This window comes from Vipera berus (genome assembly GCF_964194415.1).
Source record: "Vipera berus genome assembly, chromosome: 17".
In the NCBI taxonomy this organism is placed as follows: Eukaryota; Metazoa; Chordata; class Lepidosauria; order Squamata; family Viperidae; genus Vipera; species Vipera berus.
This window is the reverse complement of record NC_138220.1, coordinates 2,965,258-2,992,737: the sequence shown is the minus strand read 5'-3', so window position 1 is coordinate 2,992,737 and position 27,480 is coordinate 2,965,258. Positions and strand designations below refer to the sequence as shown.

At 43.4% G+C, this 27,480-nt stretch overlaps 1 protein-coding gene and 1 long non-coding RNA gene across 3 annotated transcripts in view; one reads left to right on the top strand and one right to left on the bottom strand.

Annotated features, from left to right (window-relative positions):
• LOC308675791 overlaps window positions 1–24,330 on the top strand; it is a 44,739-nt gene extending 20,409 nt beyond the window's left edge. Inside the window, exons 4-6 of one of the 2 annotated variants that reach the window (XR_014028208.1) lie at window positions 14,779–14,962; window positions 21,786–21,836; window positions 24,216–24,270. This is a non-coding gene — a long non-coding RNA (uncharacterized lncRNA). Of the gene's footprint in view, window positions 1–14,778; window positions 14,963–21,785; window positions 21,837–24,210 lie in introns of both variants that reach the window. The other variant, XR_014028207.1, reaches the window with a different exon arrangement.
• Window positions 5,060–12,876, bottom strand: UBE2J2 (ubiquitin conjugating enzyme E2 J2). Its single transcript, XM_081341598.1, has 7 exons — window positions 12,662–12,876; window positions 9,241–9,371; window positions 8,529–8,569; window positions 7,891–7,993; window positions 6,927–7,065; window positions 6,695–6,775; window positions 5,060–6,093 (listed from the first exon to the last, which is right to left on the bottom strand). The coding sequence occupies exons 2-7, from the start codon at window positions 9,369–9,371 to the stop codon at window positions 5,806–5,808; spliced, it is 783 nt and encodes a 260-aa protein (XP_081197724.1). The 5' UTR covers window positions 12,662–12,876; the 3' UTR covers window positions 5,060–5,805.
• Window positions 24,331–27,480: the final 3,150 nt, after the last annotated feature.

Genomic DNA, 27,480 nt, shown 5'->3' with positions numbered 1-27,480 from the left:
TTCATCCCGTCAGTTTATGAAGCACCATTGTGGGTACAGACTAAGCAAGCAAAAGAGCATTCCTAGAAAGATATACAGGTAATCCTCGGCCTACAACCGTTGGTTTAGTGACAATGGCACTGAAGAAAGCGCCTTAAGGACCGCTTTCCACACTTATGACCATCGGAGCGTCCTCAAGGTCATGTAATCGAAATCTGGGCACTTGGAAACCGGCATGTATTTATGACAGTTGCAACTGGGGCAAATGGAGGTCGTAAAACAAAGCGCTTAACCACCGCCTCACTTAGCAACGAACGCTTTGGCCTCAGTTGTGGTAAGTCAAGGACTATCTGTACTTTAACCCAGCTTTTTTTTTCCCCCAGTGTGGGCAACCCAATCCATCTCAGTATTTTGAAACCCAGGAGAAAGACCAAGAGGCTGTTCGTTTTTTTCCTAGCCTTCCAGAAAACCTTTCGGCAAAAGTGCTGTCAGAATAAAAGCGAAGCTGGTGGCGGCCACGTAGGTTTTACATGCACAGTCCTTGACTTACAACAGTTCATTGACCAAAGTTGCAACGGCACCCAAAAAAAGTGACTTATGACCGTTTTTTCACACTCACGACCATTGCGGCATCCCCAGGAACACGCGATCAAAGTTCAGATGTTTGGCAACTGACTCATATTTATGACGGTTGCAGCGTCCCCGGGTCACGCGATCCCCTTTTGCGACCTTCTGACAAGCAAAGTCAAGGGGGTGAAGCCAGATTCACTTAACAACCGCGTGACTAACTTAACAACTGCAGTGATTCACTTGAAACAACTGTGGCAAGAGAGGTGGCAAAATGGGGCAAAACTCAAGAACTGTTTCGCTTAGCAACATAAATTTTGGGCTCCGTTGTGGTCGTAAATCGAGGCCTACCTGTATTTATCACATCCAGAAACCACCCATCTGTTCTCCATCCTGCTTAAGGTTGAGGATTCCATTCAGGCGACATCCAAAGTAAGGGAACTATCCTAATTTGTTCTCCCCAAATTGAGCCAAACTTTTTAAAAGCTTGTTGTGCTGCTCTTTTGCTTGTCGGCCGCCAATCATCTGGCAATGTATTAGCTAGATAACGCTGCAAACTGTCTTCCTTAGCCAGAGAGGGGTGGCACACAGACTTTCACATTTTAATTGCTTATCAGGTCTTTAGTTAATTGGCTGCTTTTATCAACAAGATTTTTTTTAAGGCCTGGGATTGCACTTCAATGTGTTTTGCTGTAAACGGGCTGGTTTTAATTAGCAAGTTGCATTTTTCTTTTGTAGTTGCAAAAGGTTGGTCTTTTGTTATTTTGTCGCCTTCGAATCCGTTGCTTGCTACAGCGTTGTTGAAAGGTCCATTACAAGTAGAACAAGCCATTTCTTCCTTCCCAATTATATGCCCAGATCCCCATAAACCGCAATTTTGATTATTATTTTTCCCCAAAAAACATCTTCCCCAATCAGGTGGGAGTATCGATTCAGAGAATTTCATTTGAGGATTTTCAGCCCACTCTTCCCTTCTGTCCAGGCCATTTTGAAGACAGCCACTCCCAGAGGGCTTTTAATTTGTGGGTTCTTAAACCAACGACTGCATGCGCAGAGAGCCATCTGAAGCTAGGGGGGGGGGGAAGGCAAAATACAACGACAGCTTTATTTTAAAAAACACACACATTTTTTCCCAGTTGAAGAGGTGGTTCTGTTTGGCACCATATCTGCGTTGCGATGCCATGCACTCCAAAGGCTCCACTCCAGACACGCACGCAAGCCTCTGCAATGTGAAGGGGGGGATAAGTAATGAAGGCAGGAAGGAGTGAAACGCAACCACAAGAAAAACTTGCCTTTGCCACGGTCTGCAGAACTGTCTAGGCTGCTGAGCTGCCGTATGACAGATAGTCCTATTAACATGTCATCAAGTCCCCGTCCCCCCCACCCCCCGACAGATTCGCAGCCCGTCTGCAGCTAACCCGAACAGAGCTTTAAGCGCGAGGCGACGCCAAAGCAAGTTAAATATTATTAACAAAGAATGGTTGCCAGCATAGTTTGCAAGGAATGCAAGATAGGGGTTTGTGGGTTTTTTGGATGGGGAGGGGGGGGGGAAAGAAGGAAAAAAGATACAGCGTGAAGAGAGACGGGCTATTAACTATTACGTAGTTCCAGTACGGTTCTGTAAGTGGTTAACAGGGCTGGTTTTAAACGGACAGCTTGATTTTAGCCCAGCCATTTGGATCAGTTGATAGTCAAGAGATGTCTTGGCCTGTCTTCTCTCAGAGTTGTCTCTTTATGATTGATATTTAGTCTCAGTAGGGAGGGGCCAGAAATGGAGCGAGGTCTGGTTAGTAGTTGGATAAGGAACTGCCAGGCAATCGCCAGGTTGCATCCAACAGTCACCATTGGAGCTGTGTTGAACCAGTTTTCACTTTTTCCTGAAAACGTGATTGCAAACATTGGTTTATCCCTCCCGTTCCTCGTATTTGTGGCGGCTCTCACAATCCTAGGCCTGCACGATTAGGGTTTCTCCCTTAAGGAGGAGGATGTGACCAAGATTTGACTCAGTTCATCCCCACTGAAACTCCTGTACTTAGATGAGACCATGGCTTACCTGCCATTTGTCTTAATGTTGGTGTCGTAGCGACACCTGCTGGATAAACTATTATATTACAGTTGAAATTACCTGTATCCAGCGTGCATTAAGCAGGTGAAGCCTGCACAAATAGTGTCTCAGGATCATTTGTTCATCTTTTCTCAAGTTGCCACCAGGCCTAAGAATCTAAGCCTATCCAAAAAAATAACAAAAAATAATAATAAAGCAGAAGCCTCTGTTGCGGCATCAATGTGTACGTGATCCAAAGCAGCCCCATTTCTTCTCAGCTAGAGGTCCTTCATGAAAAAAGGTACTTCAACTAATGTAACTCCTTGGCAGCAACAGGTGGTGGGGTTGTCCCTGCTTTCTCCTGGCATCTGTTTCAATTTCCCAGTCTGGTCCACTATACTTCCAGGAGTCTACAAAGATTCTTCCTCCAAGCCAATTAATTCATGAAGCCGATTTAAGCTAGCTCTTTCACGTGGAAGTCAAACACGTGTGTGAACTCCATCAGTGCAGCTTATAAGCCACCACACCCAATTGAGCACAAGTGAACTCAAGACAGTGATTTATTCAACAAACTACGGTTAAACAAACCCAAGCTTAGCCCCACAAGTGAACCAAGTCACGTGCACGGAGCCAGCCTCTTTCCCACCCACCCCCTTAAGGTACTATAAAGAACGTGACCTAAGCTTCTTTTTTCAAGTAGAAAGAAATGCCTTTGCGTGAATATGTACATTAAGACCTTGTGACAACCGCGGGCGCAAAACATGGACCAAGCTGAAGAAATAAAGGAAAAAAAAATCACAAACAAAATTTCATCAAAAGACAAGAGAATTGGGAGACTATCACACAATCCCTGAAGTATTTCTAAAAATGGAAATATGTATTTTAACCCAGTCTCCCCAAATACCCTAACCCCAATTTGTCCTAGATCCCTGTTGCCCAGGGATGATGGGAGATGTAATCCACAATAGCGTCTGGCATACCGAGAAGGCTTTCTTACAATTATTTTCTATTGTAGTCCTCTCTCCCATTCATACGCTGGCAATGAGATTTCAAGAGTTTGTTCACTGATAGAGCTATTGGGAGAGTTACACCTACTGGCGGAGAAATTGGTCAAAAGCACAGAGTCACTCTTCATCTTAAGTTTCAACAGCTTATGGATTTAATTAATCCTTTCTGGTTGCTTTTCCCCAGTCAATACTCCATATCATTTCATAAGGTCAACATTTCCAATTTGTTTTGTGTATGGGTTCCAGAAAAAACAACTATACAAAAAAAAAGGAATAAAATTTAACCACAAGCAGAAATCTCATCTTTAAAATACCTCTGAACAAAGGGAAAGCTTAAAAAGTCATACTTAGCAACACAGGGTTCTTTCAACCTTGGCAATTCCAATGGAGGGGGTCTAATAAGAGGAAAACCACGCTAAATGGGTTGGGCTTAGGTTGTTTCCCCCCCCCCTCTTTTTCTTTGTTTTTGGCTATGGGAAGATTATTTATTTTAGCAGTTAATTCAAACTGTTCAGGCCTCCGGTGTGTCAGTAACCCTAAGCCAGCCAGCTAAGCTGGATGGGTAAAACATCCCACTAATCCCAGAAGCACAACTGGGGGGGGGGTCTTTCCCTGCCCCAGAATGGGGAATGTAAAGGTCCTGCTGTTCTGGTTGAGAATAAGTAGCTTCCCCCACCCCACCCCCACCCCAACATTTATCTGTTTTAACTTGGCTGTTGAGTGATCCTCGCTTTAGAGCAGGGGTCTTCAAACTTGGCCCTTTTATGACTTGTGGACTTCAACCCCCAGAATTCCTCAGCCAGGAACGCTGGCTAAGGAATTCTGGGAGTTGAAGTCCACAAGTCATAAAAGGGACAAGTTTGAAGACCCCTGCTTTAGAAAGATACCTTCAACTGGAGCTGATTAACTGCAAGACAAAGCATAGCCCTAATGGGGAGGGGAAGGACGGGTATCAAACAGAAGGAATTTATTGAAAAAAAATCCTTCCCAAACCATCCTGCCTGAGGCTTGACTCATTCACTTCCCTTCTCCTTAGCAGCAAAACCTGGAGATGAATTATAAAACGTAACATGATTGTAACCTCAAGTCATCAAACCAGGGTCCTTTTGAAAGAAAAGAACACAGAACATCAAGCTTTTACATTTTTTTTTTAAAAAAAAATGCTGATCAAAAGGCCAACAAAAGCTGATGCAAGACTTGGCCATCATCATCTCTCTCTCTTTAAAGATCAATTGGGCACGTTTTATTGGGCCAGAATTAAAAGAAGAAGAAAATGTACATCGAGATGAGTTGGGGAAAGAATGCGCCTGCTTTAAAACACACTATGTTACTCAGGGCCGCTGTACCCTTGTGGTGGCGTGGGAGAGTGGAAAAGTCTTCTCTTTTGTGAAAACCCAGGCCGTCTCTGTTAGCACCAACACTCCTAACTTTGTGGGGTGGCTCAAAAAGCTTTACGCTCAACCTCAGTCCAAACTTTATTTTGAAAGAACTGTAAATTCACTCTCCAGCATCGGGCAAGCTTGGTATGCAAAACGCTGCCTCGAGGATCTAGTGTTCATACAAACATCTGCTCCGTTCGGGAACCTGTGCAGTAGCAAACACCAGCACGTCAAGCGAGGTGATCTAAGGGGGTCTCTTAAGGAAACGAGAGCGCTCCTTATTCCTCTACCCTCCTCCGCTTTTCTGGGAGATCTACCCATCCGTATTAAAAACAGGCGTGCTCTCCCACTCCATCTTCCTATCGCCGAAAATCCCATGTTGCCTTAAAAATGGATGCTTCTGCGCAAGATCTCAAAAACTCCCGAGATGTAAGAACTGATTCAGGATGCTCTGGGAAAAAAGAAAAAAAAGAAACACAGGGATTTTGCAGGCCGGTAAATTTGGATCCTACAATTTACCTGTTTCAGAAAGGGATTTTTTTTTCTCTCTCTTCTTTCTTGCGAGACAGTGTGTTTGTCCTCTTCCTTGCTCCATCCCATCACATCCTTTTCAATCCCCAACAGGGTTTTCCCTCCCCTCCAACAAAACTAAATCCATGAGCCAAACCAGTAATTAAAAAAAAAAACCCTGTACACATCACAGCAGTTAGTCCCACAGTCGGGAGTACGAGACCCACAGAGTCCCAAATGTTTTGTTTCCTTCTTGCCACTACTGTTATTTTGGTCTCGGAACCCAGACTTGGAAGGAGAAGGAGAACTCCAGAGCGTCTCACTCCTGCGCAATGCTCCTCAAGACATACTTCACTGTATACGCAAAAGCCGCAAAGCCCACTATAACGAACAAGTTCGCCAAAGCTCCACCCAGGAGTCCATGATGGCGGTTAGCTTGCTGGAGGCCAAGAGGGTTGTTAGCTGCAGCCAAAGGCGCGTGCCCGTTAAGAATTGGCAGGCCGTTCTGGCCGTGATGAGCTTCCCCGTCAGGGATGACATCCGGAAGTGGCAGAGTCGTTGGCCGGCTGTGGAGATCGTCTCGTGCCTTCTGTTTCTGCTTGATTTCCTGGAGAAGCCAAGAAGGGCAGGAAAGACAGCAGGAAGTGATCAAATGGAGGCCACGCCACATTGAAATTCTTTCAATCAAGCAAACCGAAGTCTATTCAAGATCGAACTAGTTTCACCATTCTGGGTTTGAACTACACCTTTTCAGCTTTCAGATGGGAAGCTCCTATTTTTTTTTTGGCAAAACTCAAGGTCTTAGATTTCCCCCTATGACGAGCTCTTCTTTATGAGGGTGGAAGGTTCCCAAACCAAAGAGACTTCCACTATAGTCTGAAAACCCAGCTTGATTATCAGAATAACGCTTATGGTTAAGCCTGCAGAACGGAAACGTTCTGGTCTGGTTTTGAGATGCTCATGCTCATTCTCTAATGGGATTATTGCTCACAAGCAAGCCACAGACAGTAAGATGAGGCTGGAAATGGGCTCAGGTTGTGATACAACAAGAGCCTTTTCACAAGAATGGCTGGATTTCTAGGTGAAGCAAATGTTGCCCTGGAGTGGTGGACATCTCCAAATCAAAAAAAATGACCCAGTGTAATTAAAAAACAACAAAACCCATAATTGGAGATATCGCTCAAGGAAAAGACTAGCCTGTCACTTACCTCCACCATGTCAGGAAACAATTCACAAAAGACCTTGTCTTTTACGTTAAATTCTAAACTCTGCGAAGCCAGTTGCCTCTTCTGACGGGGCAAGAAGAGAAGAGAAAAGTCAGCCTGGCATTAACATTTGAACGGACATGAAATCAAGAGTCCCATCTCTCTCCCTGTGGATTCCTTTGTGGCCGATTTTTAATCGGCCGTGACGAAATGGCAGTCAGCAATAGAGACTCACCGTAAATTCTGTTGTTTCTATACTGCCCAGAGTGGGCCCTTTTTCAACCATAAAACTAAGAAGGCCTGTCAAGATTGTGGAGACTGACCAAGCTGGGTTCCATGTATCAGGGTGGAAATCAGTAATGGAAAGACACAACCTACAAAACAAAAGCAGAGAGACAGAGCACGTTTACCAGGACAAGATTTCTTTGGATGCAATGAACACTTCCACTGTTCTTAAGCAAATTAGGCAAAACCACAGGTTCCTTCACTGAACTGTCCCTACCGGCCTGGGGAAAAGCCTTAGTGCTTCCAGACGTGTCTGAATTACCCTTCCCGGCGTGATCTCCCAGAGCCCGCTGGAAGGTATCACGGAGGAAAACCAGCATCCTGTGGCACACGGAAGTAAAAACCAAGGTACAGGTAGTTCCTGACTTACAACCATTCGTTTAGTGACCGTTCAAAGTTACCAAAGTGACTTAGGATAGTTTTTCACCCGTACCAATGTCGCCGCATCCCCAGTCATGTGATCAAAATCCAAGCATTTGGCACGTTAATTATGGCAGCTGCACTGTCCCGGTTCATCTGATAACACCATTTGGGATCCATTTCTAGCTACCTTTCGACAAGCAAATTAACAGGGAAGCCAGATTCGCTTAGCAACCGCGTGATTTAACAACTGCAGCTTGACGACGACAACGGTCATACAACGGAGCAAAACTCACTTAACAACTGCCTAGCTTAGCAACAGAAACCTGTGGGTCAATTGGAGTGCTAACTCTACATCCAAGACAACAGAGAAGAAGCAGGGCTGAAGCAATCGAATTCAAAGCGAAGATGCTGGTTTGCTTCAAAACATGGTACCACAAGCTCAAGACTTCTCAAGTGGAATATTTCTCGTATCCTTAACAGCGAGAGGGGAAAGATACGCTTTCAAATCACCGGCCAAGAAAAGACCAGGAAATATTAAGCAAAGATCTTACCTTGTATTGCATTTAAATCTTCCATTTGGTGTGATCATATAAATACTAGGAGGTTTAAAAGGAAATTCTCTGGGGAAGATTAACTTCCCGTGGTAGTAGCCACCTAAAACAGGAACAGCGAGAAAAGAGAAGCTTTTTTAAAAAGAATTCACAGCAAATCATGTTGTCCAAAGGAGTTACTGAACCGTTTGAGGAGAGAACTTCTGGATTTAGCTGTGGGGCCTTTTTTGTTACAAGCAACTTGAGGGAAAGGAGAAAGTCCTCTGAAATATGTAGATAAAACAAGTCCTGCCTGATGAATTACTTTGGCTATCTCCTTTATCCTCCTCCAATGCTAGCACTTCTAGATTCCAGCCCATCGCCCTTTTCATTCTCTCAACAAGCATCTGAATCTCATCTGGCATCTACAAACATTCCTGGAAATAAACTTGGGAAGTTGATGCTTCCTGACCCACTGCATAGGATTCTATGATATATACAACAAACACACACGGATATAAAAATAGCAAACAAAAAGAACAGGGGGGAAAAAAAGCTCCAGAACTCTGTTTCCAAGCAAGACTAAAACTCATGTGGGTGATGTTCTCAACAAACGGCTTCTCCACGAGGAAGGCTCATGCTGCTAAACTATGTTTTACCTTCATAGGGTGTCATTTCAGGTCCTCGTACAACATAATGCCTACGAAAACAAAGAAACAAATGTATATTACACCATGTCATATTTTGAACGTAGAAGTGAGGAACGAGGGTCTCCTGTCCTTTCAGAAGAATCCCCAGATGGAAATCTGCTCTGTTGCACCCGATGCCCACGGAAAAGATCAGAGCCTTATTTCTAAATTTCGCTGTTTTATTTCTGACTGCCGTTTTATCATGTCTGCTTCCCAGTTTCTTCTCGGCAGATCTGCGGATGGATCTGCAAATTTCAACATTAGTGGAAGAGATGTCTTTTAAAAGGCACTGTGAAGCAATACTCCCAACTTCCAACAGTGCGAAAAATACTAAGTGGCTGGTAAGATTATGGGAAAAGGGAGCCAGATCAGGAATTTTAGCCTCTAGAGCAGCGCTCGCTGACCTTTGCGGCTTGGCGGCGCGGGGAGGGGAACTGGGTCCCGTGTGCGTGCAGCCCTTGCATGAGCGGTGTGCTGGCACACACGTGTGCCAGTGTCTGCCAGCTCGCTGCTCGCACAAGTTGAGCCACGTTTATGCGTGTGCTGCCGCTAGCCACCCATGCAGCCCAATTCTGAATAGGCCACAGGCTGTACTTGGCTACTACTTTCCTTCCATTCTTGTCTTAAGGAGGTTCAATCTCTGATGCCTTTCAAGTTCAGCACCCCCCCCCCCAATTCTTACCACTCAAGGATATTGGATGGCAAAGGCTCAGCACAAATATAAGGCACTGGATCTTTTTTGATGCGCAGATAGTCCTGTTTGAGTCGCTGGGTGGCTGTGGTAGGGGCGCGCTTGTTGCTGGAGTTGCTCATCTGGAGGCAGAGAGGGGAAACGGCTAATTGAGCAACCAATTCACAGAATGTTAGGCTCCACAAGCTCAAGAGAAGCCAACAGCAGAAGCCTCAAAGCGGTCAGGGGAAATAAAAAGTTTTAACTCCTGCCATTCTAGCTCCACTGCCCCCATTCCAATTTTTGCCTAACGCAGCCAGGCTGAGTTTTCAAAGTTACATAGGGGTCTGCCCACCTTCACACAACCTACATGTGAACAGGCTTCACATGTTTCAGCGAAAGATCGTACAAATAAGGGTCCAAAGTCTGACCAAAGCAATCGCAGGATTTTTTAAAAAAAATGCAAAGGAAGAGAGGGGAAATTCACCTTTTAACCGTTCTATTGGAATAACTGTTGCAAGCTAGGAAACTCTAAAAACAGCCTCGTGTCAGAGTTGACAGTGCTAACCTAATCAGGACAAGTCATACGAATGATTTCCTTCTAATCAATCAATTTGATTGATCCTTCTAATCAGATAACGGTCCTAAAAACAATTTCCCTCCAACTAGGGTAATAGTCATAAAAAATAATTTGCTCCCCTCATCCAGGAGCCACCTAAGAGCCTCATTTGGATAAAACCCTTAAAAGCCCTTCCAGTTTAAACACACTGAGCTCTTCTTCATCCCTGTTACATAATCCTCCTCTCCATCACTGTTCTACGCTTGCAAACTGGATCCAAATACCATTCCAACTTTGTATGGAACTTGCCCCAAATCTGTTTGCTTTCCACTTTTGCCTTGATCAATTCGCACCTCACCCAGGTACCTTCCAGAATTACCAAGCTAGGAAATTCCATGATGACCTTGTTGACTAAGGATGGCGGAAGGCAAAATCCAGTTCATCTCACCAGTTCTTTGCTTAGGTATAGCTGAATCATAAATACAAATACTAAATCAGGAGGTCACAAGGGAGCTGGGGTAGACTCTAGGAAGCAAAGTCAGTCTCACAGGACTGTTAGGGGAAGGAAGAAACTCTACTGTGCTTAGATACAAACACGGCCTGAATAAATTAAAAAAATGTATTAATTCTCTTCCCTGGCACAAAAAGCCTGCCAGTTTAATTTCCGATAACAGGATTCTTGGACTATTAGTGGTGGGGAGGTTTTCCGCAAAAAGAAAAAGGCTGCCTTGTTAAATAGAGGCTTGGCTTAATTCCACAAAATCATTTTCCTTGTGAGAAATGGAGAATTCCTTAGAGGGCCTATTGTGTTTTGCAAGAAAATAATTTGGGATTACTCCATCACGCTGGTAGGTCGAGTTAATCTGGGGCACCCAGCACTTCCTCCCCACTTCTCATTTCTGCAGTTCTCTGCTACTGGTCTAATCTAACAAGGAAGTCATGACCTTCTTCCAACCAAACAAGCAGAGTTGGAAGGGACCTTGGAGGTCTTCTAGTCCATCCCCCTGCTCAAGCAGGAGACCCATTTCAGATAAATGGTCATCCAATCTCTTCTTTAAAAAAAACCTCCGTGTTGGAACATCCACAACCTCTGGAGGCAAGTCATTCCACTGATTGTTCTAACTATCAGGAAATTTCTCCTTAATTCTAAGTTTTGATAGCTTTTCCAGAAAGAGAACTGGTCTCTCTCAAAGGGCAGAGGCTGGGGACAAACGAGACGGCACCAGGCCCAATGTGATAGCCAGGCTGGAATGGTGACCCAGATGGAGGAGGAAAGCATTTCCTTTGTTTATCAAAGGTTAAACAAGGTTACACCAGACAAAATGTATTTGCAGCTATTAACTGGGACAATCTACACCTTTCAGAAACTGCTTTAGACTGTGTTGAATGTCTTATTACCAAGTCAATGAAAATCAGGAATACAACTCCACCCGAGGCGAACTTCAGATTCTTTCCTAGAGACTGAAGGCTGTGGGGAATCTGGGTAGTGAGAAATAAGCTTTGGCTCAACCCGAAACAGCTGCAGGTTTTGAGTTCGCTGCGTTCTGGGGATTCTCTTACGGTACTTCTGGATGGGGTAGAACCCCCACAATCCGAACCGAGATGCAGTTTAGGGATCTTCAGTTTTGGGCATCTGCTGGGGCAGAACCACAGGGCGGTTGTGGCTAGTCTACCAGTTGCACTGGTCTATCTGGTGTGCCTGTTCCCAGGGCCTGCTTGTGGTCACTTGTGATCTGAATATGGGAAGGCCCTCGAAAGCCACCCAGAATGCAGCAGTGCAACTAATTATAGCGGCACCTTGGTACACACGTAACACTTGCGCACTGCGAGTTCCACAGGCCCCCTAGCCATTGGCCAGTTCAAGATTCAGATTTAATATTCAGTGAAGCCCTTCGTGGCCCAAGGCCAGGTTGCTGCCTGTCTCCAACCCTCCCAGCTCATCCGGTGAGCTCTGGCTTCGGGTCCCCTTCTCTGAAACAGTGTCACCTCTTGGCAGGAGCCTAAAAGCGGCATTCTTCCCCGATCACCGGGATAGAGTGAACCTATCCAGGATGAAAGGCTCTTGAATGGACCGCACAATAGGTGGCCTCCGTTGTGTGGTTTCCCTTTACTTTGTTCCAGATGCTTGTTGGGTTTTTTTTTAATCCTTTGGTTTTCCTGTTTCTACGCAACCGTGAGCCGCCAGAAGTTATTGTGTGAGTCGGGAGGCGTGTAAGTCAAATAAATCAATTAGATAGTTCAGTGAGTAAGCCACAATAGCTTAGCTGAGCCACGACTAAACCAAAATCTCCAGCTTAGTTTATTAAGCACAATATGTCAAGACAAGACCACTCACCTTACCCTCTGCTTTTGCCAAGTGACCCCCCACCCCGCCATCCCTGCCACCCAAGATGCTAGTCTGAGACCAGCACATGGATTACCCTGGAACACAACTCCCAAAAGCCCCAGCTGTTAGCCGGGGATTATGGGGAGGGGAGTTTTAGCATCTGCCTCTCGGCAGAGATGTCCCCGGGGCGGGGAAGTCAGCAACCCGGAAGGCCAGCTAGCAAAACCGAAGCTGCGGTTCCCCGAGTGCGAAAGCGGCGGCTGGGGGAGAGGGTGGGGTTTTGACTCCACGTGTTCGGGTTCCCCTATCAGGAGCCCCGTCCGGCTGCATTCACACAACCTGCCCGACCCGGGTCCGGGATTCACCTCTTTTAGCTGATCTCGGCCACCACCCCGAGCGATCAGCCCCAAACCCCCCGCCGGAGGAGAGCGAGGAAGAGGGAAAGATTCCCGTCCCCGGCCTTGCTAAGGCAGCTCAGGCTGACCAGCACCATGGGGCCGGTAGTCCGGCACTCAATAACAAAGGGCCTCCCGGCGCCGAGACCTTACCTCTCTTTGCTAGGCTCGGATCCTCCGGCTCGGGGCCGGGGGAAGGAGGGCAGCTGGCGCCGGAGTCCGCTTCTCAACCCGGCGGCGGCGCCCTGTCTCCTTCCGACGCGGCTCCCCCAACTGCGGCCACCACGACCCTCCAAGATGGCCGCCCAGGGCAGGCCCAACTAGAGGCCGGCTTCCCTGCTTCTCGCCACTTCCGATTCCGGCGGAAGGGCACTTCCGGCAGGCCTTACGATGGCCAGGATGGAGGAACCGAGGGAAGGAAGCTTAAGGCGAGTTGCCATAGAGCTCCGCAGAGGGCGGGCTAGAGGGACGCCCAGCGCGTGACGCATTGGCTCCGCCCTTTGTCGTACTTGGAATGAATGAGCCGCTCAGTTTTTCCAAGGCGGATGGATGAAGGGCGGAGCAATCTACCCGCCTCTTGGTCGTGGGAACGCTAGTGTGCGCTTGCGCGGCCGCTCGAGACGCTTTTGGTCCTTTTCGCGCGCTTTTGGCCCGTTGCCGTGGAAACCGCACGGGGATGGGCCCAGGATGAACAGCGCCATGCTATGGAGGAACACAAAGCTTTACCCTCTATTTAATGCCTAGAATTTGTAGCAATGAATCTTTTCGACGCCCACAGCCAGAAAATACGCAGTGACAAATACCTATTTTACTTGAAGGTGCTTGTGCTCCCTCAGACCATCTTTTTCAAACTTTTTTTTAATAATTGGATAGCAGGTAACTAACTGAACACCGTAACTCCATTTTGCATAGAAATAAGAAAAAAAAAATCAATAGAAAATAGAAACATATAGGGAATATTACCTTGAGAGGGTCTGTTCTAGTTAAGACAGGGGGGCTTATAAAGTACATAAAGTAAAGATATGTATGGGGTGGTTGAACGTGCCCAGATTAGAGGAGAATGTAAATCTGAGTGAAATAATATGCATATTATTGTGTGCCAGTGCATCTTAAAAGCTTCAATTTTCAAAGGCTTCTATAGAGAAAGAACACAATGGGCTGTATTTTGGCCTCAGGGCCAGAAAAAACAGCTTTCTAGGTTTCTGTAAGAAAAAGAGAAAATATTCTAAACGGCAAATTAATAGGAATATTTTGGGCATGAAAAGGAATGATGAAAACTGAGTTTTTATTATTTTTGGAAAGGAGGAAGGAACTACATTATGATTTCTTTTAACAATTTCAGCCTTTCAAGGTAGACCAAGACGAGAAACAGGCATAGCAGGGATCCCAGGAATGCTCTTTTTTAAAATAGTATGTTGGCATAAAGATTCTTGAAGACCTGTCCATCTTTCTGTTTCATCTTATATAGGTAGTTCTTGACTTACAACTGTTGGTTTAATGACTGTTCGAAATTACAGTGGCATTGAAAAAAGTGACTTACGATGATTTTGGACCGTTGCAGCGTCCCCATGGTTACGTGATCACAATTTGGGCATTTGTCAACTGGCATGTAGTTAAGATAGTTGCCCTGCCCCAAGGTCATGTGATGACCATTTACGACCTTTCCAGCAGGCTTCTGATGAGCAGAGGCAATGGGGAAAGCCAAATTCACTTAACGACCACATAATTCACTTAACAACTCTGGCAGAAAAGGTCATAAAATGGCTTGACTCACGTAACAACTGCTTTACTTAGCAATTGAGCTCAATTGTGATCATAAGGCGAGGACTACCTGTACTAAACAAAATCAAGGGGAGGTTATTTTACTTTCCCATGGTCTCCTGTTTCTCAGGACCATGAGACACTATGGATGGGTAGCAATTAGTTTAGGCAGTCAGCCCCTCTGTCCCTTCCCACTTATCTGAAAACTTACCTACCTACTTACTTACCGTCCTTTCTACTACAAGAGGCCCATTTAGTTGCACTGGCCTAGTATGACAATCACCTGTCAAGATGAAAAGGCATCCATCAAAGTAGCTTGGTGAACACACCTTATTTCTCACCACTATCCAGCTTACTCCTTGGGATAGCTAATGCTGCTTGACAGGTTACAGTCATTTCTCTGGAATTTTAATACTTCCATTAAGTGATCCCACGTGCATCGCTAGGGCAGCTAGGGCTCATTTTAAAAAAAGATTTCAACATGTCTTGTTTTCTTCTCCTGCATGCAGATTAATCAGACTATAGGATCAGGCATCACTCCTCAAAGGAAAGGCGAAACTCTCCAGATCAGCCTGGCTATTTTGGGGATGGATACACTTTGCCAAGGCAGAAAACAACCTGGGATTTTGTCCTTTCCTTCTTCAGGGATCCATTCCAGATGCAGAGTCGACTGACATGGAGTCAAAGTTGAAGGTAAGCAAAACATCGTTATAATTAAACTGAGATAAATTCTCCTTCCGTTTGAGCTCAACTCCTGAGGTGTTCATGGATTATAATTGTGACTATCTAAACGTTGGTCTGCTGGTTCTTCATACTGAAAAGAATCAGCTCGCAGCAAAACAGCTTCTCAGATTTTGATGGAAATAAATTTTTAACCGAAACATTTAAATAAATCAAAACTAAATATTTATTCACTGAGTGACACCCTCATAGATATTTCCAGTCGCCACATCCCAAGTCTTTTCCAGTCCAAACAAGTGCACTAAGTGGTCATTAGCTTGTGCTCCGCTGAAAGAAATGGGGAGCAAAACTAAGAGAACCGATGTTATTTTAATGAGGTGGCACAGTTCCTCACCCCACCATCTTGGGTTGCTGAAGGGTGTAATGCAGTTCTGTTGTTTTGTTGTTTCCTAATCGTTTCAATATTAGTGTATTCCTAGGCATGGTGGAAAAAGCAGGAGTGCTTTTTCAAAAGGCAACTGAACTTTTCTTTTCTTGAGGATGTTTAACTTCTCATCCCAGAAGCTGGAGAGCTCTCCAGTCTTTGATTTTTCTGGTAGTTGCCTCAACAGGCCCTTTTCAAGGTAATTTTTGGGTAGGGCCTTAGTATAAATCCTGAAACTGCCAATCCTGAATTTTAAGTTGTCTAAGTTTAGTTTAGTTAGTTACATTTATATACCGCCCTATTCCCTGAGGACTCAGGGCGGTTTACAGGAAATTAAAAAATCCACCATACAAAAGTTAAAAAAAACCAAATTAAAAAATATTAAATTGATTAAGTGCTGAAAGAAAGAGGAAAGGTGCTTATCTCCAGCATGCACACAAGTCACGGTGTGGAGATGAGCTCTAAGATATGAAACAATACAAGTAATCCTCGGAAAGCCAGGTTCACTTAACAGCCCTGTTACTAATTTAACAATCGCAGTGATTCATTTAACAACTGTGGCCAGAAAAGCCATAAAATAGGGCACTTAGCAAGTGTCTCGCTTAGGAACAGGAATTTTGGGCTCAATTATAGTCATAAGTCAAGGACTGCCGGTATACCCTTGTTCTTTTAGAAATAGCACCAGTTTTATTTTGAAGTGCTCATGAATTAACTTTCAAAAACTGTTATAAAGATATCTCTCCCAGTCTGTTGCCCTCCAAAGATATCATAATACCCTAAAGTCTCAGTCTATAATGGACATAGTGTTGCAAAGCATTTGTCTTTGTTTGTTTGTTTTTTTGGTAAGTATATGATTAGGAATTGTAACTGTTGCTTTTCAGCTTAAACAAAAAACATGTTCTAATGACTGCCAGGAGTATTATGGTTTAATCCCAAAGCGGCTGAACAGTTTCGCCGAACTCAAGTAATTAATTATAAAATTTAGGGAGACAAAACCTTGCATCATTTCTAGACATTATGCTCTGATGTTATGAAGGAGGTGGATTCTGGCAGCCCAAGTTCCATTGCTGTTGGCAGTGCAGATTTATTTTACAAGTAGTTCTCGACTTGCAGCCATCATTGAAAAACACAGTTATATGATGCTGGAAATGGCTATAAAGGTGAGCTGGTTTCCAAGTGTCCAAAATGCAACCACATGACTGTGATGTGTGTGTGTGTGTCCACTGGAATTTCGAAATCGAGTCAGAAGTACTTTTGGGGAAGGTCCATTGTAACTTCAGAAGGACACTAAGTCATAAATTGAGGACTACCTGTATCTATTTCTATATCCATATAATGTACTTAAGATCTGCATTTCTAGGCTGGCACTTCTACCAGGTATCCTCTCTTGGGTATTAAAATAGATCAACTACATATTTTTTTCTGATGGGGGGATCCCAGCAATACATTCAAAACCCCATATTGAACGGGTTAGTCTCAGCCTCTGTTACAGAACTGTTGTGAGCATAACATTCAGAGGCGGTGGCAGTGATTGATGTACAGACATTGCTTTGAATTCACTGGAACGGATAATTAAATTTGGTGGGAGAACCTTCACCTACTTTTGTTTTGTTTCGTTTTCGAGCACCAAGCTTACATAATACAGAGAGGAACGGGGCCAGGGGATAAAAGTGACAGTGAACCGAAACTTCAGGATATTTAAATAAGGCAAAAGTCCAAGTGTAAATGAGTTAATCAGAATGGTGTTTCGTAATTCATCAAAACATTTCATAATTCTGAAGAATGGCTGGAGTCATCGAGAGCTTTCCAGGTTTGATGAATCAGGAATCAGATTCGCAAAACTGTGAGCCCCTTTATATTTGTCTAGTTATCAGCTGAGTCAGCAGAACTAAGGAAGGAATAGTTCTAAGAATATGCAAGGGAACCTGGGTTTAAAGAAAGTGTCAGATGGCATCAGAGCAAAGGTCATTTTGTCTGGCACTCATTTTTAAGGCCAGTCAGATGCCAGCCAGATGCTTTCAAGTGGTCAACAGATAGGATGAAAAGATACAACTATCTTTTTGAGTTTCCTACTGAAATGGTGTTCAGGAAAACTTTGGAAGCCTTTCAGGGTACAGATGCTGAGAACCCTTACTTTTTTCCAGGACATTTGCCCCTGCTTGGAAGATAATCCTACATATTCTGAAAGACTTAACATCTCCAGTCTTTACCATTTGCTTGTCAAGTGGTCTGCAAGTTGCAAACATGTTCGGGCCTGTCAAGTGGGCTATTTCTGGACATGGCCCTGGAGCTCTTTTGAAAGAATAATAATTTTATGTCCCAACATAATCCAGCTGACTGATTGCAGGTATAGAGGAGCACATGGTGAAGCAGAATGTTCTCTGACTGGTCCCGAGTTGTTCTGGCCAACAATATCCAAACCGCTTCTGGTTAGCATCATGCCTATGAATGGCCATGCAGCCAGGATGGAGTAAGTGAGACTGCTTCTCCATCTCACCAAACAAAGTGTAACGAACAGAGTATGTATGATGGAAGAAGCAATGAAAAACATAATACTGGTGTCAGAACCTGCAACATACATCTGGCTAAACCTGGCTCTTTTTCCTGGTTTAAATCATCTTTGTGGAACAGGGGATTAACACTCTCTCCAGCCCTTTTAGGCAATTCTTCTGAAAGACACAAGGGATCATGCTTTGCAGCCTCTCCCTCACCTGCACTTTGACTGAGGTGGTAATTTATAATTCAGCACTGAAGGCTCTCTTGGAGGCAACCTGGAAACAAAAGGGAGTTATATATTTTAAAAACTAATATTCTTTCTGGATTTCTCCATGAACCTGCAGGGAGAGAAAGTAAAGGCTGAAACACAGTGCCACCAGAAAACTCCATAACCTTGTTCCATGTACTGAAGCTCTGAACCAGTTAATGAGTCGACACAGGCAGTGGGCTGGAATCCCTTCAACATGTGAGGAGCTACAGGACTGGAAGTTATACAGTTATAGATACTGTATATTCGTAGAGTTATACGTACTGTACGTCTTTGGCCTGCCATAATCACCTATATCAGCAGCAGCTTGAGGCAAGTGATCTGTGCTGCGACATGACAGAGTTGGGTTGAGCCAAAATCATCTTCCCTAGAGGAACTTGAGTCTCATTTATGGAATTTGCGGAAGCAAATCACCAGCTGACTTGGAGCTGTTTCTGTACTGAAACCTAACCTGCTTCCCCAGCCACGGAGGCTTATATTTTTTTGCCTCATTCCTAGGATGCTTTCATTCCTCCAGACAAGCTCTTTGGGGGGTATCATGAACCTGAACATGATACATAACTGTGTCTGCAATGGCACTCTAAATGCCTGGTCGGAGAATAATTTACATGGTCAGTTGCTTGCATTTCCCTGCCACCTGAGATGCAGGTGTGATGTGTCACTTCCAGTCTCGTGTTGCTTGTTTGTTTGAGAATGATTGTTTCATCCAAGCCACAAGGAGCTCACTGTTTCCTTGACTGGAAAAGAGATTTGACAGCCCAACATGTTGCCTGAAAGATGCCCCCCCCAAACACACACACATACACACACACACACACACACACACACACACACACCTCATCTTAGTAACAATCTGCAAGAGGGGTTTTTTTTTGAAGCCTGTGAAAATGTGTACTTTTCTTCAACCAATTTCTTCAGTCATCTTTTCTCAGCATATTCATTCTTCTGGGCTTCTTGGTGCTAGATAGGGAAATGGATTTGCTCTTATTCTATACACAACTAGCCCTGATGATGTTACCTGGTCTGGCAATGAAATGTCTGCAAGAAAACCACCCAGCTCACAGAGCACCAAGAACTCTCCAGTCCGCGCTACAAATATTCTCTTTTATCCATATTCATTCTCGCAAGCAGTTTCCAGTAAAGGAATTTCACCCCCTTCTCCAACGTTTGACGCTTGCGCTTATCGATATATTATGGCCAAGCTTGGAACTTTGGCTCTGGCAGTTGAAAAGAAATTCTCCACCCTTCTCAGAGCACCAGTCTAGGCATCTAAGGCCTAAAGCTAGCATCCCAAAGGCCAGAACTTACGAGTCATTTCTGATTTCTTCCTCTTTGGCTCAAAACTTTAGCCCCTTTTTTCTCTTCTTAAGTACAAGAGATTGTCTCTTGGCCAATAAAGGCGACAATATCCTTTGGATAGGTAGCAAATATGAGTTGATTGCGATCACATTTCAGGGGGCATTTTTTTTTGTTAACCGCTTCATGAGTCCACGGACAAGCACACGTGTCCGCTTTCCCGAGCCATCTGAAATACTTCTTTGCCCACAGGAAAGGAGTGTCCTCTCGACAAAGGCACTGCCCTCTAAGCGCCAGGCATCTTAAAAGGATTTAAAAGAAAAAAGAAAGACTGCTTTCTTCATTTACTACCGCCAGCGGCTGTGCTGGATTACCAGCCTGCAGTAGTTGCCTCAGAGAGCCAATAACCTTATGTCTCTGCCCGACAACCGATATTCTAGAAGCAGACTACTCCTACACATGGAAGTTCCATTTGGACATTTTTTCTGAAGCTGTAGAATTTGAACCTCATTTTCATCTTAGCAACGTATTCAGAGTAATAGAATAACAAGAGTTGGAAGGGACCTTGGAGGTCTTCTAGTCCAACCCACTGCTCAAGCAGGGAACCCTTAACCATTTCAGACAAATGATTCTCCAATCTCTTCTTTAAAAAAAAACCCCACCAGTATTGGAGCACCCACAACTTCTGGAGGTAGGTCATTCTGCTGATTGATTGTTCTAACTATTTGTTATTTGTTGAACTAAATAAAATATGTAAAGTTTTTTTTAAAAAAAAAAAGTACACGAAGTACATGAATTTAATTCATTAGTCATGCTATACTGAATGATTCTTAGGGCAACATCACAGAAACATAAAATGAATTAAAGTATCTTGATGAATCATAATCTCTCAACACCTGTGATTTTTTTTAAAAAAATTTTTTTTAAAAAAAAATTGCCAATCTCTTTGTCTCACTCCGTATAAAGCAAGGAAACAGTCAGGGGCTTATTCTGCTTCCAGGGTTTTAAAAATGAAAAATGCCAGAGAGGTGTTTTAAATACATATATAAAACCTACCTGAATGTGAGTTTCTTTAAAAAAAAAAGATGTCTTGCCTGAAGTTGACTGCTGGGCCTTCGTGTCTTGTGAGGTCACCTGGTAAATTTCTTCCTTAGAGGACTGTGTGAACCTAAACACAGGACTGATTCAGGAACTGTCTTTACTGCTGACAATGTGATGCCAAAATTACACACCGCCAACAGGAGCCCTGCGTGACAGGATTGTGACGGGATCTCTAGAAGCCTCATTGAATGGGCCTTGTCTGGAAAAGAGAACCATTGCAAGTTTTAGAAGAAGACCGGCTACACGTGGATGCGATGCCCTCAGGAGGAGCTTCTACCTGGAACAAGGCAGGGAACCCTAAATCCAGATTAATCAAGGAATTGAATAAATACCCGTTGGGAGATAATTTTCAGCACCAGAATGATTCCCAAGAGAAAGGTCGATTTCCTGTCTGTAAGTTTTTGGGTGCTGAAATAATGAATGGTGTTTGTTTTAGGCCCAAGCAAAGGATTCTTTTCAAAGAGCAATTCTTTACGATACTCCTTAGCAAGAATGGGATGACAAGAAGAATTTCAGCAATGGAACTATTTCACATTTGGAATTAATTTAAATAGAAGTATACTATTAGAAGAAAAAAACAGGAGTCCTCTACAACATACAGTATAAAGACTGCAACAGCCGCTACATAGAACAAGCAGGCAGAAGACCTAAAGAAAATGCTCTAATTTCACAATACGTGGACAGCATTAATCATAGTTTCAACTGGGAAATCGTGACCATCTGAGACAAAGCCAATTCCAAAAAATGCTAGAGGATTCCTGGAAGCCTGGCACTTTGACTAATCGGCCATCAATAGACACACAGACATAAACAACATCTACATACTATGCAAAAGAAACAAATAGACAAGTCAAAAAGGGGGGGGGAGACCAAAATACCTCCCCACCAGCAATGAACACCAAGAAAGTTGGCATTGAAGGACATGTCCAAATGAGCATTTTTGAACTATGGACTCGACTGAGTGCATTTCTTTAAAATAATGCAACAATCTTGAATGCTTTTGGATTCAAAATTGAGTTGAAAAAAAAACTAATGGACAGCTGAAGATTCAACGGGATTTGATTCTAAGCGTCCAAATCAATTCATCTTTAAATTCACAAAAAAGTAAGTGATTCCCCTTGCCTTCGAGTCTCTGTAAGGAGAAAATCTTGTCAGCAAAACGTTACACTGAGAATTTTCTTTTCCCTAGAGACAGCACGTGTGTAAACTTCCCCAATTTCTTTGCTAAGTTTTCTGTAATTCTATTTTAGGCTGGAACATTTTGCTTGGTCTGCAAATGATTGGAACAGAGATACCAACAGGTTAGAGAAGATTGTGTTCTTTTTTTTCTCTCTCTCTCCAAAAAGTAGAATTAGTCTTAGCCTTGCCCAAGGGATAAGTAGCAATAATAGGTCACAGTATACAAAGGGGAAAATTAGTATTGCTCAAGGGGCAGACATCACTTGTTACATCAAAGGAAAAAATTAGTCAATGTAGAAGTGGGAGATAACCTGTTTTGGATTCGCAGATGAAGTAACTGACCTAACCTTTGCACTCTTAGTACAACCAGCTCTGAACAGTAAGATGACATACAAGCTGGATCTTTCCTATGACACAAAGGTGAGAGAGGCATTGAGCACACAGAATTCATGTTACAAGGCCACTTCCTGTGCCTGAAGAAATCCCAGGGTACCGTGGACTAAACAGTATCGTGGTGTGACGCAATGTTGTCAAAGTCACATGATTTAGGAGAAGATGATAGCTTAAGAGCCTCACTCTCCCCATTTCCAATGGTCAGGCAGTGTGTGCTGTTCCTTTTCTAGCCCAAACAACTACCGCACACAAGAGGGAAGCATATCCCGAAATGTAGCAAAAGCACCAAAATTTTTCGGGGTGGGAGGAACTCTCCAAGCAGTTTGAAGAGAAAAAAAAACTATATGCAGATTTACCTCAGTGGCTTATGGGAATGGCAATGGGGAGTGGGGAGGCGAAATGGGGGTGGCTGAATCCCGAACAGCAACATTACACCGAGCAACATATTGTGCATCCCCTTTCATCACAGACACTTGGTTTACATTGAAAAGTACAGTTGCTCTCTTGCACGAACAATTTAATTGCCTGCCGGCGACGTACCTCTCTCTAAATTTCACTAGCTTCTCAATTGTTCTGTGCCAAACCTAGTTCAGCTCCATTTCTACATCCGTTTATGAATTCCTCTGATGCATAGTAAAAACTGCTTCTACATCTCACTGACATTTTTTTAGTATTTGTACTTTTGGACTAGTTCCCTAGCCTCACCCTCACGGTCATAGATTTGGATGTATCGTATGCATGTCTTGCCATATTTATATCTTATAAAGGCTTGCATTGTACATTAATTCAGCAAGGCGCAGTCTGTCTCAATCTGTTTCGAAATGTGCCAACTGCGCCATTTTTATCTTAACCTACTACTGGTATTTCCTTATGCCTATTAAATCAGATCAATGGGTATGAGATTTTACAAGGAAGAAATTTCCCACGCATTCCAAAACTTGCTGTAACTTTGTTTGATGAGGAATGGCTTAGTACTGCTTTAGTCACATCTCAGGTTAAGATTATGTCCTCCAAGTGGAACCCAGTTTGAAATAGGTTCCAGGCCTTGCAACAGGTTCAAGAGAATTTTGCAACGATTTTGCCAACAGTAACAAAGCTGGACTCCTGACTCCTATATTTTTAAATATTTTTCAGGAAACTGTTCAGTTGGACTGTTTGGTAAATCTGTGTTCGGTTGTTTAAGCAGACAGCATTGCTGAAGTGCTGCCCTGTCTGGCTCCCCCAATCCTCCCCTGACAGTTCAATAAAGTAGAAAGTATGTAAAAATGATGTTTTCTTATCTGCAAAAGGAGTTTCTAACGAAAAGCCAGAAGAGGTTGGGCCGATAGCCCAGGGGAACAATGGTACTTCAGCAATAGTGGTTCACCTGTAAGATAGGCGCTGTAAAATATTTAAGATTACATCTTTGGATTCAGATCTATTCCCTGATTAGCAATATTCACATCCAGAATCTTGAGACGTGCCATCTGTTAACAAATACGTTTCTGGCTCTCCTGATCTCAAGAAAATAAAGTGTGCATAATTGTGCATAAGAATCCCTCATATACTTTGGAAGTCTCATTGCAAGGCTTTACTCATTGTTTCACAGGGTTTCCTGTATTTACATCTGTATGTGTCTGTATGCATGTATCTAAGAGCCAGTTTGGTACTAGAAGACTAGAAACCAAGAGACACTGTGAGGACATGAAAGCTGGCCTGGCGACTTTGGGCCAACCGCTGTCTCTTAGCCCAACCCACCTCACATAGTGGTTGTTATGGGGAAAATAGGAGGAAGGGAGGTGTATTAGGTATATTTGCCACCTCAGTTCATTTATAAAAATAATAAAGGCAAGATGAAAATCTAATAAATAAAAATATTCCTGTGTGTTGATAACATTCTCAGAAAAGAAATGCAATTGATAGAATATGGGTAAGGATTTTTTGCAGGGTGCTTTTATTACGCACTTAGGCACTGGTATATACCCTGGGGGCTGGGGGCGGGGGGGGGGAGAGGAAACGAAATAAAGGACTAAACGTTGCTTAAATTGGAGATGTGTAAGACATCCGGGTTTTGTTAACCGTGCAGATGCTTCTTATTTCTGATTATATCCTCTCTCATACTAGAGCAGCTCTTCCACGTCCCCCTTTGGACGGCGGAGGATTCAGGAAGTGACTTGACAACAGCCTAAAGTCCTAACAGCTTCTAAGAAACCAGGAGAAACACCCAAATTATCTAAAGTGAGGAGAAGAGATGGGAAACTGGACAATCAAAGAGCATCTTTGAATTTGGAACCCAGGCACAAGCAGTTCTGAAAAGGAGCACAGCGCAGCCCAAGCAAACAATCAGCATTCCAGTGAAGTGAAATTTGTCATTTCTCTCTCTCTTCTCCCCCCCCCCCCCCACCCCAACCTCCTAACTGGCTTTTCTGGTCCAATCACTTCTGATTCCCTTGGAAAGGCAAAGAAGCTGATGGACTGGAGGCTGAGAAACTCCAGCCCCTTGGGAAGATGACTCAATGGTCCCAATTTGCATAGTGAGGCTGGACAGCTCCTAGGCCTTATCTGTGGTTATAAAGGAACGCTTTCGGGATCCCGTTCTGATACATTGCCAGCTGCTTCAGGCCAAAGCCGGAGCTGCCTTTCTCACAGCTCTGGGCAACTCCACTCAGCAAAATCCTAGAGACAGCAAAGAAGAAAGCGTGCACAAAACAGAGGTATTTTTCCCCCTCTCCTCTCTTTCCTGTGCATTTATTGTCTGGCCCTGCCGTTGGTGCCTGAAACAAATTTGTAATTGCTATATACTAGAGTGAAACATGACTTAATTGTAATGTGGAGTGTGTGGCTTCAGGATACTTTTTTTTTTTTGCACTGTTAACTACAATTAAGGACCGACCCAGCGGTTAATCAAGGGGCTTGGAATGAGTGGATTCTGCCACATACAAGCTTTTCCCATCATATTAACCTACAATTCCTCACCTACATCAACTTTGCTTTTGTCTGACTACGGTTTTTGGAATGACAGCTGACATAAAACTCCTCATAAAACATACCTAGGTCAAGGGGCAGCAGGGACAGGCCCTCTCCCACAAAATGCTCTCTTATCTGTCTTCAAACAGGGGTGTCAGAACTTGAACCCAGGATCTAGTGCCCAGAAGGCTAGGATTGGACCATAGAACCGCAGACCTTTCTCCCCAGTTTTAAGTGCATCTTCCTTGTTCCTCTTTCTCCAGGAACAACAGCACGGGGGGGGGGGGGTTTGCGCTGCGATCAGAGAGAAAAAGATTGACCCAAAGATACTTGGAGTACTAGAACGTTAGCATGTGTCATTTAGACCTGCACAAGTTGTTCTCGACTTGCAAGCACAACTGAGCTGAATTTTTCTGTTGCTAAGTGAGAGAAGGGTTGTCAACTGAGCTTTGCCCCATTATGTGACCTTTCTCACCGCATTTGCTAAGTGAACAACTGCCGTAGTCAAGTTAGTCACACCGCTGTTACGTGAATCTGGCTTCTCCGTTGACTTTGCTTGTCAGAAGGTTGCAAACGGGGATCACATGGCCTCAGGACACTGCGGCTGTCGTAAATACAAACCAGTTTGCCAAACATCCAAATTTTGATCATGTGACCATGGCGACATTGCAACGGTCGTTAAGTCTGAAAATCAGTCATAAGTCACTTTTTTAAAATTGCTGTTGTAAATTCAAATTGTCACTAAATGAACTTTTCTAAGTCAAGGACTACCTGTACATCAAATCATGTGTCAGTGATGCTTTGATTTCACCTCACCGAGTAGGTTGGACTTTTATGATCTCCCCAGATGGCATCAAGGGCATTTCCTGCTAACTAGTGAATTTTGGTGGGTGGATCAGAAGTAGCACAAATCCTCAAACAGTATTTCACTACATCAGAAATCACAGTGTTGGATAATGAGTGCAGAATCTGGCTTTGAATCACTGTATTTTGTGCAACATGGTGTTGGAAATGCAAAGATGATTCAGTAACTACTTGTCCTGGGCATAATGTTATCATCAGTATGGTTAATAATAATTGTTTGGGGTTTTTTTTAACCTGATGATGACATTGGTATAACTATTGCTTGCATCATATAACTATTACATAACTCCTTTTCTGCCTGGAATCCGACTTAACTTTCTTATTGAGGAAAAACAGAAATGTAAGTGGCTTTAGATAATCAATGGACAGGAAAAAAGTAGAAATCAAACCGTGTTTCTATGTTTAAGGCAGCGGAATTTTGAATTTTATATAACCTCTGAATACTGAAAAGGTGAACATTTCTTAGACCGTGTGAATAAAGCAGAAGCCTGAAACATTTTGAAAGCAGAACCATAGTGAAATCCAAATGTGGAGTTAAGATGCTAATTTTGTGCAGATCCAACTAACTGCTGTACAAAATATTTTGCAGGCAGAAGACACATAGTCAATTCTTGGCTATATTGCTCGCCCCCCCCTCAAGACAAATATATCGACTTATTATTTTATTACAGTGATCTTCTCTGCGAAGAATTCATTGTAAAAAAGGGCTGTGTTTTTTTCCAGTTTTGCTATCAGCATAGAAAGAATGATAACTGCAGATGGAAATGAGATGAATTTAGTAACTGCCATCCTGATATAGATGTTTCTGCCAAACACCTCCGAGAATACAGTTCCTACAGACACATTTGTAAAGGGAAATGCTTGTCCCTTTCATTTCCCGCAGCTTCTTCGGCTTCTCCCCTTTTTCATTTCTTCAAGCTTCTGTAGCCATGAAAATTCCTGCTTGTCGGCTATTTAGAACAATCAGCTAAAAAGCTTATATCCCACAAGTCTGGAACTTCCAAATTTGCCTGATGTGGAACATTTTTTGTGGAAAGCCTTGAAAATATGTATATGAATATTTTCACTTATTCTGTCCAGTGTAATATCCAGTAAGCATTGCAACCAGCAGAGAGCAGTGTCTTTTAAAGACTTTGCTCTGTTGTTTTGTTTTTTTTAGTTGTTAGGACTTCTTGGAAATAGGTGTTTATTCTTTAGAGTTCAGCTGTCAGTGCTTTTAAAAAAAAATTATATTAAAACGATAAATTAAAAAAAAACATTGCCTAATCAGATTTTAAGCATAGGTTCCAAGAGTGAAGAAACAGCTGCATCTTAAGACTGCTGCTGTTTTCCCTTTGTACATTTGACAAGTCTTTCAAAATCCAAAACAATCTACCGTGGAACCCTTGCAATTCATAACTAGTCCTGACACATGTAACCAGTCAGTGTTGAAATCTGGGAAACAGAACGATACTCCTGAAAGCTGTATCCTGTGATTTAAATTCCTCACTCCTTCTTCTGGACAATTATTGGATCTGGAGACCTATTTGAGGCTTGTAAGAATGAGGAATTATTACAGACGTG

Excerpts from the sequence above, each read along its gene's own strand:
- UBE2J2 (XM_081341598.1), bottom strand. The coding sequence starts at position 9,371 with ATGAGCAACTCCAGCAACAAGCGCGCCCCTACCACAGCCACCCAGCGA. Across the intron at positions 8,570-9,240 it reads CCATCCAATATCCTTGAGTG|GCATTATGTTGTACGAGGAC; the intron begins GTAAGAATTGGG and ends TTGTTTTCGTAG. Across the intron at positions 7,994-8,528 it reads TGAAATGACACCCTATGAAG|GTGGCTACTACCACGGGAAG; the intron begins GTAAAACATAGT and ends TTCCTGTTTTAG.